Genomic DNA, 18,071 nt, shown 5'->3' with positions numbered 1-18,071 from the left:
CTTTAACTGATAATATGTATGTATAAACTTTTAATCGTCAAAATTTGAAAACTAAAATTATTGTTGTTATTTTAAATAACGTTTTTTTTTTCTAAATGAATTTTAGGAATCATTCATTACATAGACAAACTTATAGGTACTGAAACTGAAAATTGTTTAATAATTCCTGTTCGCAAAGGAAAGGTTTCATGTTTTATGTAGTACAGACCGCACAAATAACTTCACCATCTACCTATATAGGCATATAAATAGATATAAAAAATCAAAAAATTGTACTTATCTTTTGCATGTTGTGACTATCCAAAATTGTTCAAATTTCAAACAGGTCCTCCAATTCCGGTTTATTTGTGTTTAGTCTTGGTTCATATTACTTTTCCTGAAAATATAGAAGAAGGAAATCGTAAGTTGCTGTAAATTATTATTGTGTTTTAATTACACACCCATAATTAACAATCCTAATACATAGGTGCGTGTAATTTGTTTGTTGCTTATTTATTTGTTTAATGTTTAACTTAAAATTTGTTAACGAAATTGATTTCTGGCTTGACTATTGGTGGAACATATTTAATATTAAGAACAAAAAAATACCAACTGTTTTATTTTCTTAATTGAAATCAATTTCGTTAATATTAGATACAAGTAAAGCTGAACTGGCTGTTTACTATAAGAAGTGTATTACTAAGTCAAAAATGTGTAACAATCATATTTGGTTCAACAATAAATGTTTAAATTCAAAAGTTGTACCGAAATATATGATAATAGTATTTAAGTTTGTATGAATTGCAATACTTTTCAACCCCCTTATAAATACCATGCAAAATATTTTATACATTCACTTTTATAATGCCGAAACAATTGTCAGTTTTAAATAAAAATTGTGGGACAAAAATACCAAGTGTTTTATTTTCTTAATATTAAGATTTGTTTATAGTAAAGCATATTTTTTTAGTAGGTATGTCAAAAAAGAAATTGTAATAAACAAGGAATAACGACAAATATTTTGAAGTTCGTTGATTTCCGAAGCGATAAGGTTTTTCTTATTATTGCAATAAAATTTAGGATAAACGTAAACCATCAAAAATATTAAGAATTGCAACTTTCTTTTGTTCTGTATGGCATTCTTCTTCGTTCTTTGGATAAATGTGTAATTTCACATATTTAATTTGGAATATATCAACAATAGATAGTATTTCTACGATGAATAAAACACATGTAAAAAAATAGAAGGAGGAGACTGTGGTAAATATTAATTAAAAAATTAAAAGGAATACTCACCCCTAATTACCACAAATAATTTTATATGAGCGGACACGTGTTTCGCCCACTTCACACNTTCCTTCAAATTATCTCCATAAATACGACGGTGGCAAACTGGCAGGATCTGGATCCACTTCTTTCTAAAATTTAGTAACTTATCCAAAATTTATTTAATAAGTGAATTTTAAAAGCTTTTATAAAAAGAGTTGTTACTAATGTGAAGGTAAATTCCTGAATTTCGAAAATTGATGGGGAGTTGATTTCTTACTGTTACAGACACAAATCCTTCTTTAGCTTCTTAGAAATCAGCTGGACCCAATTTCTGATAGAGTGACAAAATTAATCAAATAACAAATACGCTTTCAATCTAAGATGTGCAATGAAATAATTAAACTATAATTAGGTAGGTACTCTACTTTGAAAGTGTATTTTCTATTTAAGTAATTTTGTGATGGGATGGTTGTTACCCAAAACAGATAGATGTAAGGAAATTAAGTTAGTAAATAGATTATATTAGCAGTTTTAAATGATAATATAATGTGCTATCGAATTTTGAATGCAATGGCTTTAGAAGCTGTATTGCGGCTAATTAAAATGTAAAAAAGGTACTTGATGTTTGTTTTTTTAGTAACAAAGTTCATCTCAATGTGTGAATTATTATAAAACAAAATATTGAAATAAATTAATAAGACTGTTTTTTCAGATATCATTTTGGATATAAATTGAACATTTTCTTAAGTTCCAAATACTATACACTTATAGTAGTGTATCTTATAAAAGTAGGCATTTTAAAATTTGCAATCAAACAAGGCAGCTTTTCTAAATTATTCGAANCTTTAACTGATAATATGTATGTATAAACTTTTAATCGTCAAAATTTGAAAACTAAAATTATTGTTGTTATTTTAAATAACGTTTTTTTTTTCTAAATGAATTTTAGGAATCATTCATTACATAGACAAACTTATAGGTACTGAAACTGAAAATTGTTTAATAATTCCTGTTCGCAAAGGAAAGGTTTCATGTTTTATGTAGTACAGACCGCACAAATAACTTCACCATCTACCTATATAGGCATATAAATAGATATAAAAAATCAAAAAATTGTACTTATCTTTTGCATGTTGTGACTATCCAAAATTGTTCAAATTTCAAACAGGTCCTCCAATTCCGGTTTATTTGTGTTTAGTCTTGGTTCATATTACTTTTCCTGAAAATATAGAAGAAGGAAATCGTAAGTTGCTGTAAATTATTATTGTGTTTTAATTACACACCCATAATTAACAATCCTAATACATAGGTGCGTGTAATTTATTTGTTGCTTATTTATTTGTTTAATGTTTAACTTAAAATTTGTTAACGAAATTGATTTCTGGCTTGACTATTGGTGGAACATATTTAATATTAAGAACAAAAAAATACCAACTGTTTTATTTTCTTAATTGAAATCAATTTCGTTAATATTAGATACAAGTAAAGCTGAACTGGCTGTTTACTATAAGAAGTGTATTACTAAGTCAAAAATGTGTAACAATCATATTTGGTTCAACAATAAATGTTTAAATTCAAAAGTTGTACCGAAATATATGATAATAGTATTTAAGTTTGTATGAATTGCAATACTTTTCAACCCCCTTATAAATACCATGCAAAATATTTTATACATTCACTTTTATAATGCCGAAACAATTGTCAGTTTTAAATAAAAATTGTGGGACAAAAATACCAAGTGTTTTATTTTCTTAATATTAAGATTTGTTTATAGTAAAGCATATTTTTTTAGTAGGTATGTCAAAAAAGAAATTGTAATAAACAAGGAATAACGACAAATATTTTGAAGTTCGTTGATTTCCGAAGCGATAAGGTTTTTCTTATTATTGCAATAAAATTTAGGATAAACGTAAACCATCAAAAATATTAAGAATTGCAACTTTCTTTTGTTCTGTATGGCATTCTTCTTCGTTCTTTGGATAAATGTGTAATTTCACATATTTAATTTGGANAATTGTTCTTTTGCTTAAGTATTGATTTTTTTGAAAAGGAAATTTTTGCACTGCACTGTTCTTTTTGACTTGAATATTTTCATATCTGATTTTTTTTTAGAAAGATTTTAAACTAAATGTGTGAACTGCTGAAATCTAAATGATTTTCAAAACCTTCAAATGTATTTTAATTTGATGTTTGATTTTTCCACACACAAATTTAGTATTTGACCGTAATGAAATACATAAAATGTGTGAAATTCATACATATCAAAATTTATATATGTTACAAACACCAAATTTTAGTCACACACCAAACATCTGTGTGATGTATGAAATTCACACACGTAATCACATACTTGGGTTTGCAGTGTACGTCCTGGTAAAATTAAAAAAAAAGTTTTGCATCATGATGCACGAAAATACATACACCGAATTTTTCTCAATTTCTCTAAAAAGGACAGACGTCGATGTGCAGCAAAGTAAATCTTTTTTGAGCTTTTTGCTTTATTCTGTAGTACCTAATCTGTACTTTCGACTACATTTTAAGTCACGAAGGAAAACAGCAAGATTTACTTTACCAACAGATAATATATATATTGTAATATAGGAATATAAGTAAATACTAGGGGTATTATGAAGCTCCATAACTGTAACTGAAACTATCGGATATCCTAAATAAAAATCACAAAGCAACTATAATAATCACTCTTTTTTTTTGTTATGATTGTAATTCCATATGATAATCCAAAAATAAAGTCAAATAATTAACTACATATTATTATTTTCGTTTTACATTTCATACCCGTAATCGTATTGAAACCGGTAAAATATTATTCATATATCCGTATCCATATCCAGATTCGAAATTTCATGTTCATAACATCCCTGCTAAATGCTAATTTAACTAAACAAACCAAAGTTTCACTGCTTAATCGAGCGTCTCAGCTTTTCCCCAAAAAATGAAGGCCTAATCACATGTAACAGTTACTCATACCAGTCAATTATCACTCACCAGAAATTATTGAGCCAAACATACGCCCGATAAGGATTCCACAGTTCAAAAATACAGCTCTCTATTAGTACTGAAGTAGTAACTGAAAACAAAAAAGAAATAATTTTATGTTTTTCTTTCTTTAACTGATACTTAACATTAATAATGATACGAACACACAATATGTGTAAAATAATGTTCTTAAAATGCTTATAAATTTATAGAAATTGTTAACTTGCTAGTCTACAGGGACGGAGATTATTTATTTCAAGCCCAATGTGAAAATCTGAATCGTCGAACAAAGAAGATTTCAGTTCATTACAGTAGGTATACCTATGCATTGAAGCTTTAATTCAATTTAAGTTTTGTTGCCGATACAACCATTACAGTTCATTAATTTTCCAAATTTTAATTACCAAATTGCTTGAAAGATTTTTAAAATTATTGCAAAAGGACTGCAAAAATTTTCGCAATTTACAATTATTTTACATTCTTTAATAAAAATCACTTTAGAGCTTGAAACATTAACCAAGATGTCATTTATTATCCTGATGTTATCACGAAATATTTAATTCGGATGGGGATTGGGACGATTGGGCGCTTGGAAAAGTATTGGTAGGGAAGGTAGGTAAAGTGGGTTAAGAAGGTAAAGTAAAGTAAAAAGTCTAAGGTAAAATGTTCAATTTTTCACTTTTGTATTTCAAGCTTGATTTATCTAATTAAAAATAATTACAACTATCAGAGATTTCAATTATATTGTGGTAAGCATCAAAATAATTTTTTAATTAATATTCAATTAATTAAAAGTCATGCCAAGTCATCCTGTTTCTATCAATAATGATGATAATGTTATTGTAAAACTTCCTGCAATTTTATACACATAATTATTAATAATAACATAAATTGATTCTCATAAACAAATTTGAATCCAATGGCAAATTCTTTAATTTTTTGTCAATCTAAAGTTTGAAAAGATTATTTTAGGCACTGAAGTCTATGACACAGTGGAAAAACTCGAATTTCAAAACAAAAATTAACTACTAATCCAAAGAGTATTTGTTTGTGTAAACGCCTCGATCTTTTATTTCAATTATTTTACATACAAAATAGACCATTTGAAACAAACAAATAATAAAATGAGTAACAAAAACCATTTTAAATGAATAGATAAAAGGAATGACCAAAAGACAATGCAGGAACACCAAAGATGTGACATTATAATGGTGCAGTTGCTTCAACTTTAATGGAACTGATAATCCAACATTTTGAAATAACTGTAATTGACGCAAAAACGTTGAATTTCCATGAAATCACACCGATTTTGAAATAGCCGTCAGCAAGACATACATTCTTAACACGATCTACTGAGGAACTGAGCTGCGCAGTCCTTGAATGTAAAAAGCTCCTTGTGAGATCATCAGCGCTAGGACGGAAGGTATTTGAAATAGTCAAACTCAAAGCTATGACTTGTACGAATTTTTATAATTGGCTAACAAAATTGTTTTATAAATTATATAGGTTTTTATGTCGAAATTAATAAATTTAAAATGTCATAAAGTTAATTATTTTAATATAAATTTAATTCATTTTTTTTTAATATTTTCAATTTCAATACTGAAGATGACTATAAAATAAATAAGACACGGGATTGTTAACAGTAACAAAAATTATATTTATTAATAGTAGTGATGTTTATTTCATTAATATTAAGTAAATAAATTATAATTAAAATACAAAGTGTGAACGAATAATTTCATTACAAGATGTTCATGTACAAGTTGGAATTTGTCGTCACCTAATTTCGAACAGTCTATTTGGCAGTGCAACCACCGTCGCAGTGTTGTTGTTTTCTTTTTTTTTTTTGCTGATGGATAATAATGATACAGTTGGTAAAGTAATAATACAACAGTAGTGATGATAATAAATAATGAACAGTCCCGGTACTGTTTAGAAGCACTTGCGGTGGACAATTCCAGGGCCGGATTCGTCGTATTCTTGCTTCGAGATCCACATCTGTTGGAAAGTGGAGAGAGAAGCCAAGATAGATCCACCGATCCATACGGAGTATTTCCTTTCTGGGGGTGCGATAATCTTGATCTTGATGGTGGATGGAGCAAGAGCGGTGATTTCCTTTTGCATACGGTCAGCAATACCTAAAAGTAGAAGAGACACGTTTAACCTTCTGTTCTAAATAATCCTCCACCTAGCTCAAATGGAGAAGATGTTCTTTCAGTTTTACTCACCAGGGTACATTGTGGTACCACCAGAGAGTACAGTGTTGGCGTACAAGTCCTTACGGATGTCGACGTCGCACTTCATGATGGAGTTGTAGACGGTTTCGTGGATACCGCAGGATTCCATACCCAAGAAGGAAGGTTGGAAGAGAGCTTCAGGGCAACGGAATCTTTCGTTACCAATGGTGATGACCTGTCCATCAGGCAATTCGTAGCTCTTCTCCAAAGAGGTCGAGGCAGCGGCGGTGGCCATTTCTTGTTCGAAGTCCAAAGCAACATAGCAAAGTTTTTCCTTGATGTCCCTAACGATTTCTCTTTCAGCGGTGGTTGTGAAGGAGTAGCCTCTTTCGGTCAAGATTTTCATCAAGTAGTCGGTCAAGTCACGGCCAGCCAAGTCCAAACGGAGGATGGCATGGGGCAAAGCGTAACCTTCATAGATGGGTACTGTGTGGGATACACCATCTCCAGAGTCCAAGACGATACCGGTGGTACGACCGGAAGCGTAAAGGGAGAGTACGGCCTGGATGGCGACGTACATGGCTGGGGTGTTGAAGGTTTCGAACATGATTTGGGTCATCTTTTCACGATTGGCTTTGGGATTGAGAGGAGCCTCGGTCAAGAGGACTGGATGTTCCTCAGGTGCAACACGCAATTCATTGTAGAAGGTGTGATGCCAGATCTTTTCCATGTCGTCCCAGTTGGTAATGATACCGTGTTCAATGGGGTATTTCAGGGTGAGGATACCTCTTTTGCTCTGGGCTTCATCACCTACATACGAGTCCTTCTGACCCATACCGACCATCACACCCTGATGCCTGGGGCGACCTACGATCGAGGGGAAGACGGCCCTTGGGGCGTCGTCTCCGGCGAATCCGGCTTTGCACATACCGGATCCATTGTCTACGACCAACGCAGCAACATCATCGTCACACATGGCTGATAGTGTGTTATTTTACTGAAAAGGAAATTGGATATTCGAAAATCAATTTCTACTATAAATAGAATAAAAACTCTTGTAATCCCCTCCTGAAAGTTGAAGAGAAATCCTGATAAGCGTTTTGGTTTTAATTCCATCTGGACAATTTAGTTTCTAAAGGGAATGTTTAGGATGGAAAATGGATACAAAAACCATTTTCCAGGAAATTTTAATGAGAATTTTGTGTGAAAATTTTAATGTACTTTGTCACTTATTGGAAAAGCTCTTCAAAGGGGATACTTTTAGAGAACAATACGATGAATTACGAAAATTGTCAAAGCAGTTGTATGAATGTTAGTTTTTGATTATCAAAACTGAACATGTTTTCTGGCGTAATTTTTAATCGTATTATTCAGGAAATACTTAACCGAACTCCTAACCGTCAAGTTTTTATCAAATTTACTATTATTTTCTGTTAAGGTTTAATTATTTCGAACATATTTATAAACTTTAGAAAATAACTTGGAAAATTCAACTATTATGTAACGAGTACTGACTAAAATAACTGATCCAAAAGAATTTTACAGAACAAATTTTAAAGAATTCGGTTACGTCAGACTTGCTTGGAACAGTATCAAAAAGAGAAAACTTCTTAAAATAACTACTCATTATCTTGTGCCGATGGATTTTTCTTTATTTTTAGAACGGTTACCGGAAAATTTACGTAAATATCTACTGTTCACTTAAACGTCTAGAGTTTAGGTAAAAGCTTTTCGAAAAATAATTATGTATTGTAACTTTGGTCACTTTTAAATTTGAAGCTCCGAGCGCCTCCAAAATATTTTTAATAAATTAATATGTAAAGATCCGTATTAACTTCTTCCCAGCTAAGCAAGGCTTAAGAGTGGTTTAAGTTACCACAGGATCCAATTAAATCACAGAGGGTTGATTACTGACGTATGATTTTAGCCGCACCGACAAATTTGAACTTAAATTCACTAAACAAACCAACTACGTTTGCGCCGTGTAACACAACACCACGAAAACGAACGGATAAATGGGTAAACACCGATGTTTTTTCTTTTCGCTGGTTTGACGTAATGATTGAACCCTACTAATTATTAATTAATAGTTTTAAAAATACCAACCTCGTTCGAATGAAATAAAGGGACTGCTAACGCTAACGCACTGCGAGTGACCGCTCACAGCTACCGCCCGTAGATTATATAGTCTTGGCGTCGGTAACTCAAAATAACGTGTAGGGCCCATGTATGGCGAGCTGGCGTCGCGACGCAGACGCTACGCGTCGTCCAAATAAGGCAGCCGCCCGAATCGCATAGTAGGAGGCGTGCGGCACACGCACTTACTACCTTCTATCTACGTTGCCGCAGCAAACCAAAATACACTAGTCTCGATTAATGTAATATCTTTTTTTTTGCTTATCAGTTATCAAAAATTTCGTTTGTTTCTCAAGATTTTAATTTTTTTACAGAATGGACTTCTGTTTTAGTCTTTTTATAACCTTCAGGCAGATTATGACGTCACTACCTTCTGTCCATAAGGTTAGTGCAGCTCTATCTAAGTATAATGAAACAGTATTCGACGGTTTAGGTCTTTGCAAAACGTGGGGAAGTACCAAATACATTACAACAATTGAAATTAATGGAAATTCGTTTCAATAACCGATAGTTTAAATTGTTCACACTATGCGGACGTCTAGCATAATTTATTTGTGATTTTACTGTATATTAATTAATTTTTTATTAATCTTATTTTTTCAATTATGAACGATCAAGATATTTCAATGATAAAAACTTGAAAAAGAGCGCAAGTTTTACTAAATATTACAGTTTTGTAAATTCAATCAAAATTTCGATAATACCTAATCAGTTGTAATCGATGAACCGCTATTTTAATTTTAAAACAGTTTTTATCAATTACCCAGTAAGTATTCGTAATTAATTCGGTCACAAAACTGCCCATTAAATAGCTTTATATCTAATAATGACAATATTGTCGAGTACAGCCAAAATATCGTATTGATACTTAAGATAGACACATTAAGGCTATTTTTAACTTTTTCTCACCGTACAGTTCATATAAAACCACTTAGGACAAACGTTATATATTTATCCAGCACTATTAAAATTGTACTCGCCTGTAGTATTTTTTGGAAATTTCAGTATTGTGCCAAAAGTACCTATAGCCAAGTAACTAGCGCATTAAAAATGTTATTAGTATAATTTATTGGCTTCATCAATATTGAAAGTATCTGTATCTGTTTCTTATTCAAACAAAATGAAGAGATAATTTAGTTGATTATTACTTATTAAGTTTGTATGATTTATTTATTATTATTTTTTTTTTGAAAATGAATTTTTGCAATTTTTTTTATTTTTTCTTTGAGTATTATATGATAAATGAACCATAGAAAATGTAATTAAAATAAAGTCTCATACGCCTTAAGTATTATTTATTAATTTTTCGCTTGGCAACAGTGGCTTGTAGGCTCTCAAAAACCTAAAGCGAGGGAGAGAGAAGGCGATTGCCATAATTATACAGCGCCACCGGGTACTTTGTCGTGAAATTTTTGAAATTTCGAAACGTCGAAAGGGCTTAAATGGTGCGAACAAAGAACGAAGAGGTGTCCAATAATATCAGCATGCGCCGAAAACACGAGGCAAATAATTTTACTGAGCCGCAAAAATTTACATTTGGTTTCGAGGCATTTTAAAAAATGATAGACAAAAACATAGGACCTTGCATCCTTATTCATGGTTAATTAAATGACATTAAGGAGTATCAGAAGTAACTGTAACTAATACATTTGACAAATTAGCAGTGAAAGAAAGTGTTATAATATTAAAAATCCATTCAAAAACGACCGTCAAAATTCATTAAAAATGATAAACTTCTTTTTTGATTTTTAATATTTGACGTCTATTTTATTTTACTGCTAAGTTTTAACAGCTTCGTCAAATCAAATTTTGCTGATGTATCTTGAACAATTAATTATTTATTTATTTTTTGTTCAAACCAACTCAAGTTTACCCATTGTTTATAATTGTATTTATTAAAATCAATTAGAAAAAGTTTCATGAATACGAAGTCGTCGGTCAATGCTAATAGTTCTGTAATAAATTATAAAGTGATTTATCTGTCTCTCTGTCTGTAGATTTAGTTGTATAGGTAATAATATCACCATTATATTTATTAACAGCCTACGTTAAAGAATTATATGATAACCTTTTGAGTAACTTAATAATAATAATACCGTAGTTCAAAATTAAAATTACACAACATATACCCCGCAAGAAGCTTCCGTACATGTTTCTTGAAAGGTTTCCAAAACTCCAAGACACCTATTCTAATGTTGTAGGATAGTCTGCCAGATATTCAGTTGTTTTTGTCAGTCTTTTGTAATACAATATAGCCCTGACAATTTCCGAAATTCCGCATTTTCTTTTAAACGTGAAATTGTTTAAAAACGAAATCATCTTAAAAATTTAAATAATGCTTAATTGTACTTACCAGAAAATCTTCACACACAAAAAAACAGAATCTTGATGGGCACAGAAAACAAGCGTCAACCACGCGAGGATAAAAATTCACGTTCATCTGAAGAATGAAGACAAACTTTACTTTCTACCCACTCCGAGTTTATACCACACACGGTGGTGTCTTGAAATATCCCAACAGATGTTTGCCATATTCCACTGGTTAGAAGATTATTATTTTATAGATGTCTTTATAAAAACGAGAAATGTTCTTCCACAATACGTATTTTAGGTCCAAATATGGACATCATTGAGGCTGTTTATCAAATAGAAACGAAATCACTTTCGTTCATTCATTACTGAGGAGTGAGTGATGACCCTCGTGATTTAGAAATTCATTTTGAATTCTACCAAATCATTAAATCCGCTTATGATAAATACAATCTAACATCTTTTTCCACTAGATACTAATGGATGTTACACTATAATTAATTTGTATATTTGGTATGATACATCCTGTATATGATGGTTGTTTTCTGATGATGTTAAAAAAAGTAAATTATAGTGTGTTAATGTACTCATAACAATAATAATAAAAGAATTTCATTCAGATGAGCAGAAACAATTTCGATTTTTTATTCGGACTTTATATCATGAATTAAGTAAATTTATTGCTTTACACGTTTGTGTCATTTTGTTAGGCATATGGCCAATTCGGTCAGTGCCACATGGATGTCAGAGTGGTTATTAGCAGTAGATACATAATAGACAACAGAAGATTTGCTATCGTTGCCCGATTCCTATAAAGGGCTACAAGCATGACTCACTTGTGACGTAAATATTTCATTCCAAATATCTCTTAAATTTATTTTTTAAGACACCTACCTACCTGTTTGCCACACTGACTAACAGCTTTGGCACAGATGCAGAGATTGTTTCTTTTTTTTTGTTTTTTTTTTTTTTAAGTGATAGAAAATACTAAAGCTTTTAACTGACATGTTTTTCCCAAACAATTGTATGTGTGTGCGCAAGGTCATGTTGTATGGGTTGTAGAGCATGGGACCCATAACTGAGCCTTGAGGAACACCTGCATGTATTGATCGTTGCATCGATTGAGCTTCTGCTACCCTAACCACGAAGTATCCGTCTTGTAGAAATGAATGATTTTTATTGAACCGGATGGAATTTCAGCGCACTTCAATTTATGTATTAACAACCCCTTGTGCTCGACTTTATCAAACAATCTCACAATGTCCAGAAAATGTAGTGCATGCACCCTTACGTTGGTATCATTTGACGATTTTAATTTCGCATCGCAACTAATTGCGGAAAAACATACTTTAAAGTCTGAATTTACAATTTTACATATTAAAAATAACAACTGTATGAGCTTAATCTCCTGGAAAATATGGAAATTAATAAATATAGATGCACTACTGCATGATAAAGCAGAATTCCCTATTACTAAACCTCACCCCTCACTCCTACAAATTGCAATTCAAAACTGTTTGCTCTATTATTTCTGCACATAAATGTCTAGAAATCTGGAAAAAACCTTGTAAGGTTTCTGTAAGGAGGTACTTTCAATTTTATTAGTATTGGAGTACCTATATCCTTAAGTCGAAATTCATGAACTAGTCACTTTTAATTGAAATAAAGTGAAAAAGGGTTTTGTGTTAACTGCTAAGTATATCTAAAACATATATTGTTACTTATTAATTAAAAAAAATCCTTTTAGCTAACTTGACCGCCGTAATTTCACTTAAAACATTTAATTGAAGGAATGGAATGTTTCCCTTTCATGGTACCGTTTGTTTTGTACCTGTATCTTCCTACACAAGTACACACTTATTTACATGCTATTGTTGTGTGATACAATTCTTACACATTACCGAAAAACATCTTGGCCTTCTGCCAACAACAGCTAATACATAAAGTAACATTGCCAATAGCGTCAAAGTGTTTGTATTATGCCTCAGAAAACACACTCTACACGTCCAATGAATGATATGTCTAGCAATCCTTAATTACCATTTCCCTTACGAGAAAAACGGACGATACTAAATTGTATTTGTCCTGGTGTTACAGATGACTAATTGATTTTCGACTGATGGGATAAACATGTAACCTACAGGTAAAATTTACGTTAGAAAAAACAATCGTAAAGAATACTTGACCAAACAAAGTGATTGAAACAAGCGCCCGCTGTAAAAAGTTTTAGTGGTAATTTGGGGTTAGAGTTAGGTTAGAGTGGCATAGAAAATGGTTTCTATATCTTTGAAGATTTTGGAACACCCTGTAGATATAATACAGGCAACTAAGTGTCTTTAATCACATAAAATATAGTAGTGCAGTGATCAAATCCTACAGACACTGTTAATTAAATAATTAGTTCACAAATTACAAAATAACATTTTTTCTTCACAAACTGTTGTTACTGTGATGTAACTTTTTGGTTCAATAATATGTACATGAATAAATACATAATATATAGCAAAACACATTTTCTTACATAATGCGATTCTGTGACAAGCGAGCAGACGAAATCTATAAATACGAATCCTCGAAGACAGATATTGAGTGTTAAAAGACATTTTGAAGAATACATTATACAGTTATTTATGAAAGACATAGAAAACAATAGCACTGGTTATTGGCTTGTTCCAAATTATACGAATTTTTTCCATTATAAATAGTTTCAATTTTTTTTTTTTTGAATTAACTACTAATTAAAAGTACACAACACCTTATCTTGACCTAATCTACGCATTTCTGTATTTACTGACCGCAATCTGAACTTAGGCCTACTTCTACCCATGTTTCCACTTCTAATAAGTCCTTCCCTATTCATGTCTAAAATTTAAAAGATTTTGTATATTTCTTTCCTTCACAATTGCACGGGTCAACTGCTGGAGAAAACAAATTTGGGTTATTTTTAATAATTCGCCAGATAATGACCTCCTAATTGTATTGACCTCGATTCCCATTATAAGACGGCACCAAAACTTTCGACAACGAATACCCTGAAACACCATCTCGTAGGAAGACGACGGCGGGCTTGTCTCCATCCTAGCTGTCTTTTAAAAATCGTGATNATACACAAAGTAGGTAAATCGGTAATGTACACTCAACTTAATGTCTCTTTAACTGGTTTTAGATACACAAACATGACTAACACAAGTATTTCGTTAGGCGCCACGAATCCTGCCATGATATACATACTATCTATCTATATCATATACACACACATATAAAAATGTTTTTTCCCTGGGTTTCGCATTACATTTTTATTGTCTAAATCATAGCTACATTATGAGCATTTTCAATTTAGACGCAGTGGACAGTTTCTCTAGAAAATTTTGATGATACATCCATCGAATTCGACCACTCAGTCCCAAAATATGAGCCATCTTGTGGACTCAGAAAAACTCTAAAACGAACGATAGCGCAAATTGTACGAATTGAATTTAAAACTGTTTTCCAAATTAAATTATTCCTGTGCACTTGGGTACGGACCAACCGTTGGTGAAAAAGTTTCTGCGCTATCTTTATTGGTTCGCCAGATATGTTCTCCTAAACATTTACTCCTCGATTTCGAAAGTAAACTTGGCTAAAACATCCGACAGTCGTAACTCCAAAACGGAACCTCGTAGCTGGGCACTTGACGAAGAGAGCAGTATCTCTAAAAAATTTTGATAACACTCCCATACAGATCGGACAACTCAGTCCGGGAATAAGGGCCATCCTGTGACCTCAGGAACACGCTAAAACGAACAAAAAGCAAATTCCGCGGATTGGGTCGACTCTGACGCAGACCAGGAGTGTCACGATAGAAAACTGCTTCCGTCGAAAACTTGCCTCATTTACTGGTCTTCGAACGAGCCGTGTCTGGAACGGATCGGACGTACCTCTGCGGAGCTATAGATTTTTAACCGCGGCCATGTTCGCGAGCGCACATCTCCTAAGTTTGACGTTTTTCGAGCTGTAGCTGGAAAATGGTAGGGCCTATCGGAAAAATTCTTTCACAGACGGATGCCCCATCTCAGCGCGAACGATATGAGCCGTATGCGAAAATTTTTAAATTTTTTTTCTTAGAAATTAAATTTTTCCTGTACACTTAGGTACGGGCCTACCGCTGGTGAAAGAATTTTTGCGCTATCTTTAATAGTTCGCCAGATATGTTCTCCTAAACATTTAATCATTGATTTCGAAAATAACACTTGGCTGAAACTTCCGACAGCCATAACTCCAAAACGCAAACTCGTAGGTGGGCGCTTTTGCCCTTCACGCAGAGCCCAGTATCTCTAGAAAATTTTGATAATACTCCCATAAAGATCGGACCACACAGTCCGGAAATAAGGGCCATCATGTGGCTTCAGGAAAACACTAAAACGAACAAAAAGGAAATTGCGCGAATTGGGTCGGCTCTAGCGCGGACCAGGAGTGTCACAATTTAAAACTGCTTCCGTCGAAAACTTGCCGCATTCATTGGGCTTCGAACGAGCCCATTTTGGTACGGATCAGACGTACGTCTGAGGAGCTATGGATATTTAACCGCGGCCATGTTCGCAAGCGCGCAGCTTCTGAGTTTGACGTTTCACGAGTTGTGGCTGGAAAACGGTAGGACCTATCGGAAAAATTCTTTCACAGGCGGATGCCCCGTCTTCCAGTTTTTCCTGTTCGCGACGGTGAGGGTCAACCGTTGGTGAAAGAATTTTTGCAATATCTCCAATACTTTGCGAGATATGCTCCCCTTAACTTTTAATTCTCGATTTCAAAGATAACACCTGGCCAAAACTTTCGACAGCTATAACTCTGAAAAGAAATCTACCAGGTGGGCGCATTTAGACTCTACACGCGCAGACCAGAAACATCAGAATTCAAAACTGTTTAAGTTAAAAACTTGCCACGTTCATTGGGCTTCGAACGAGCCCTATTTGGTAAGTATAGGACGTGGAACTCCTGAGCTATGAATTTTCAACCGCGACCATGTTCGTGAACGCAATATTTCTAAATTTGACTCTGTAAAAGCTGTAGCTGGAAAATGGCAAGACTTATCGGAAAATTCTTTAAGACGGATGTCCCCTCTCGTTTAATTTTTAATTAAAAGTTTTTGTATTTTATTTTCCGTAGAAATTCAAGACTGTTTTCGTCAAAAATTTTCATATTTATTGAACTCAATTATGCGCATATGTCTAAATACTGTTACATTTATGATATTGTAGATGAGTAAAATTTAAAATAAGTATTTCAAAACTTTTATTCCCACCTACAAGATATAATGTGTCCTTCTCGGCTCCCTACACTAGTGTCTTACATGGAAACAAGGTTCTAAACGCTGTGTAATTAGATAGATGAATTTAATCAACTATATGAACACCCTATACATGCTGAAAATAGCTCCTACTTTGTTATTTATTTAATCGTAACTGATTATTGCATATGCCAAATGAAATGGGATTCTTACTGATTTTGTAAAAGTAAAAAGGGACATGCATTAAAAATAGAATTTATTAAAGCTCATCGATGTCTGTTTTATTTTTAGGACTTTTGCTATAAATACCGGACCAAATTGAACATAGAAAGACAAAATATAAACGTATGCAAGCGCAGGAGGCGCCCACTGATTTTCTTCTCTTTTTTTATCATTTTTGATATACGACTGCCAAGCACATGCATAACAACGATTTAATCAACAACCTGAATCATGTATATACGTTCCACGCCAACTGCCAAGTACATTCTTTAAAATATGAGTAACACCAAGTTTACGAGCATTACGGTAATAAATAATAAAAATAATATTCGGCCACTTAATTTTGCCATTAATCGATAATCATGTTTATAATTTACTTGCTACGGTTTTATGGGAATCCATTTGTAAAGTTCACATTTATTCGAACCCTGGCATTGAATTTTCAATTTTATAAATCTTGGAATGTTATCATTATATTTTCTAAGGGGCTATACACCACGTGTCGCATTTTAATCTGTCACCGCAATTTTTCGCTAAGCATGTTCCACAATAAATAGTACGTACCTCATATTTTTATTGCAGAAAAAATATTTTTATTGCAGAAAAAATACGGAAAGAGTACGTCCAGATGTTGTTTAAGAGAAGTTTGCGTAGCACATGGCTTTACCATCAGGTGACAACAACTTTTTTAAGGAGTTTTTTTATTTTTCCCTTGTGAGATTTTTATAAAAGAACCATTTATGTGGGACCAGGGTAAAACCCGGCAGACAATTAGATTTTTCTAAACGATTTTTCTATGTATTTTTACATTAATAAAAGTTACATTTATGTAATAAATTGTAGCTTCTAAAATATACATATATTTGTGAGTTATATTCACCTATATTTCACACGCTAAGCATTGAGTACTATCATATTACTCGTATGTTCTATGTATTGCATTAAATCTAATGCCTCATCATTCTTTTATATACGTATTATGTATTTTAATTTTTTATGTGCAGAGGAAAAGAAAGAATTGTTTTTAGACTAAGTTACTTTTCATCCTTCTAATAATGAAGTCGACTGTAATCTCTAGTTTTTAATAAACGTTTTCAAAAACAAAGTTTCAAATTCCCGAAACTTAATTTGTGCAATATTTACCATTAAACTTTAGCTAAATTAAATAATTTCAAACCTAAAATTGAATAGATTAGTTAATTAAAATCTCTATTCAATATTCTTCTGATAAAGGTAATTAAGGATTTGGAACGAAACTTTAATAAATCAATGACGTCGTATAAAAACTAAAAATAGATTACACTTACCTTAGATAACTTGAAACGTTTTCCTTTTAACAGAACATTAATTATTTTCCATATCATTAAATCCAACGAACCATTATTGTGGATGGCACCGAGTTATTTGGCTCTTGTAATTGTTTTATTTAAATGCAACCAATAAGTTTTACACTTACAAAGCACATCACTGTTTTAAAATTTATAACCGATTTAGTAATTTTATTTTTATAGTAAATATTACTTAAATATTCTAACCGATTTTAAAGAGAAACTCATCGGTAAGGCAATCTCTTTTCAACTGACCTTGGCAAAACCAACAAGTACAAGCCTTTCCTTTCTAACCAATGGAGTTGTACGTGTAATGTACATAAAAAAAGTGTTTACTTCATCATAACAGATAAGATTCTTCCGACTTTCGGCCTTTCTTTCAGCAAA

The 18,071-nt window shown here is 32.4% G+C and overlaps 1 protein-coding gene and 1 long non-coding RNA gene across 2 annotated transcripts; both read right to left on the bottom strand.

The window, feature by feature from the left end:
- Window positions 1–2,435: 2,435 nt before the first annotated feature.
- LOC108744250 lies at window positions 2,436–17,919 on the bottom strand. Its single transcript, XR_001938941.2, has 3 exons — window positions 17,664–17,919; window positions 4,255–4,336; window positions 2,436–2,467 (listed from the first exon to the last, which is right to left on the bottom strand). It is a non-coding gene; the product is annotated as an uncharacterized LOC108744250 (long non-coding RNA).
- Window positions 6,080–8,638, bottom strand: LOC108744249 (actin, muscle). Its single transcript, XM_018479924.1, has 3 exons — window positions 8,532–8,638; window positions 6,477–7,422; window positions 6,080–6,386 (listed from the first exon to the last, which is right to left on the bottom strand). The coding sequence occupies exons 2-3, from the start codon at window positions 7,399–7,401 to the stop codon at window positions 6,181–6,183; spliced, it is 1,131 nt and encodes a 376-aa protein (XP_018335426.1). The 5' UTR covers window positions 7,402–7,422; window positions 8,532–8,638; the 3' UTR covers window positions 6,080–6,180.
- Window positions 17,920–18,071: the final 152 nt, after the last annotated feature.

Source organism: Agrilus planipennis, unplaced genomic scaffold, assembly GCF_000699045.2.
Source record: "Agrilus planipennis isolate EAB-ADULT unplaced genomic scaffold, Apla_2.0 scaffold13, whole genome shotgun sequence".
NCBI lineage: Eukaryota > Metazoa > Arthropoda > Insecta > Coleoptera > Buprestidae > Agrilus > Agrilus planipennis.
Note: the sequence above shows the minus strand (reverse complement) of the source record. Positions and strands in the feature narration are given on the sequence as shown.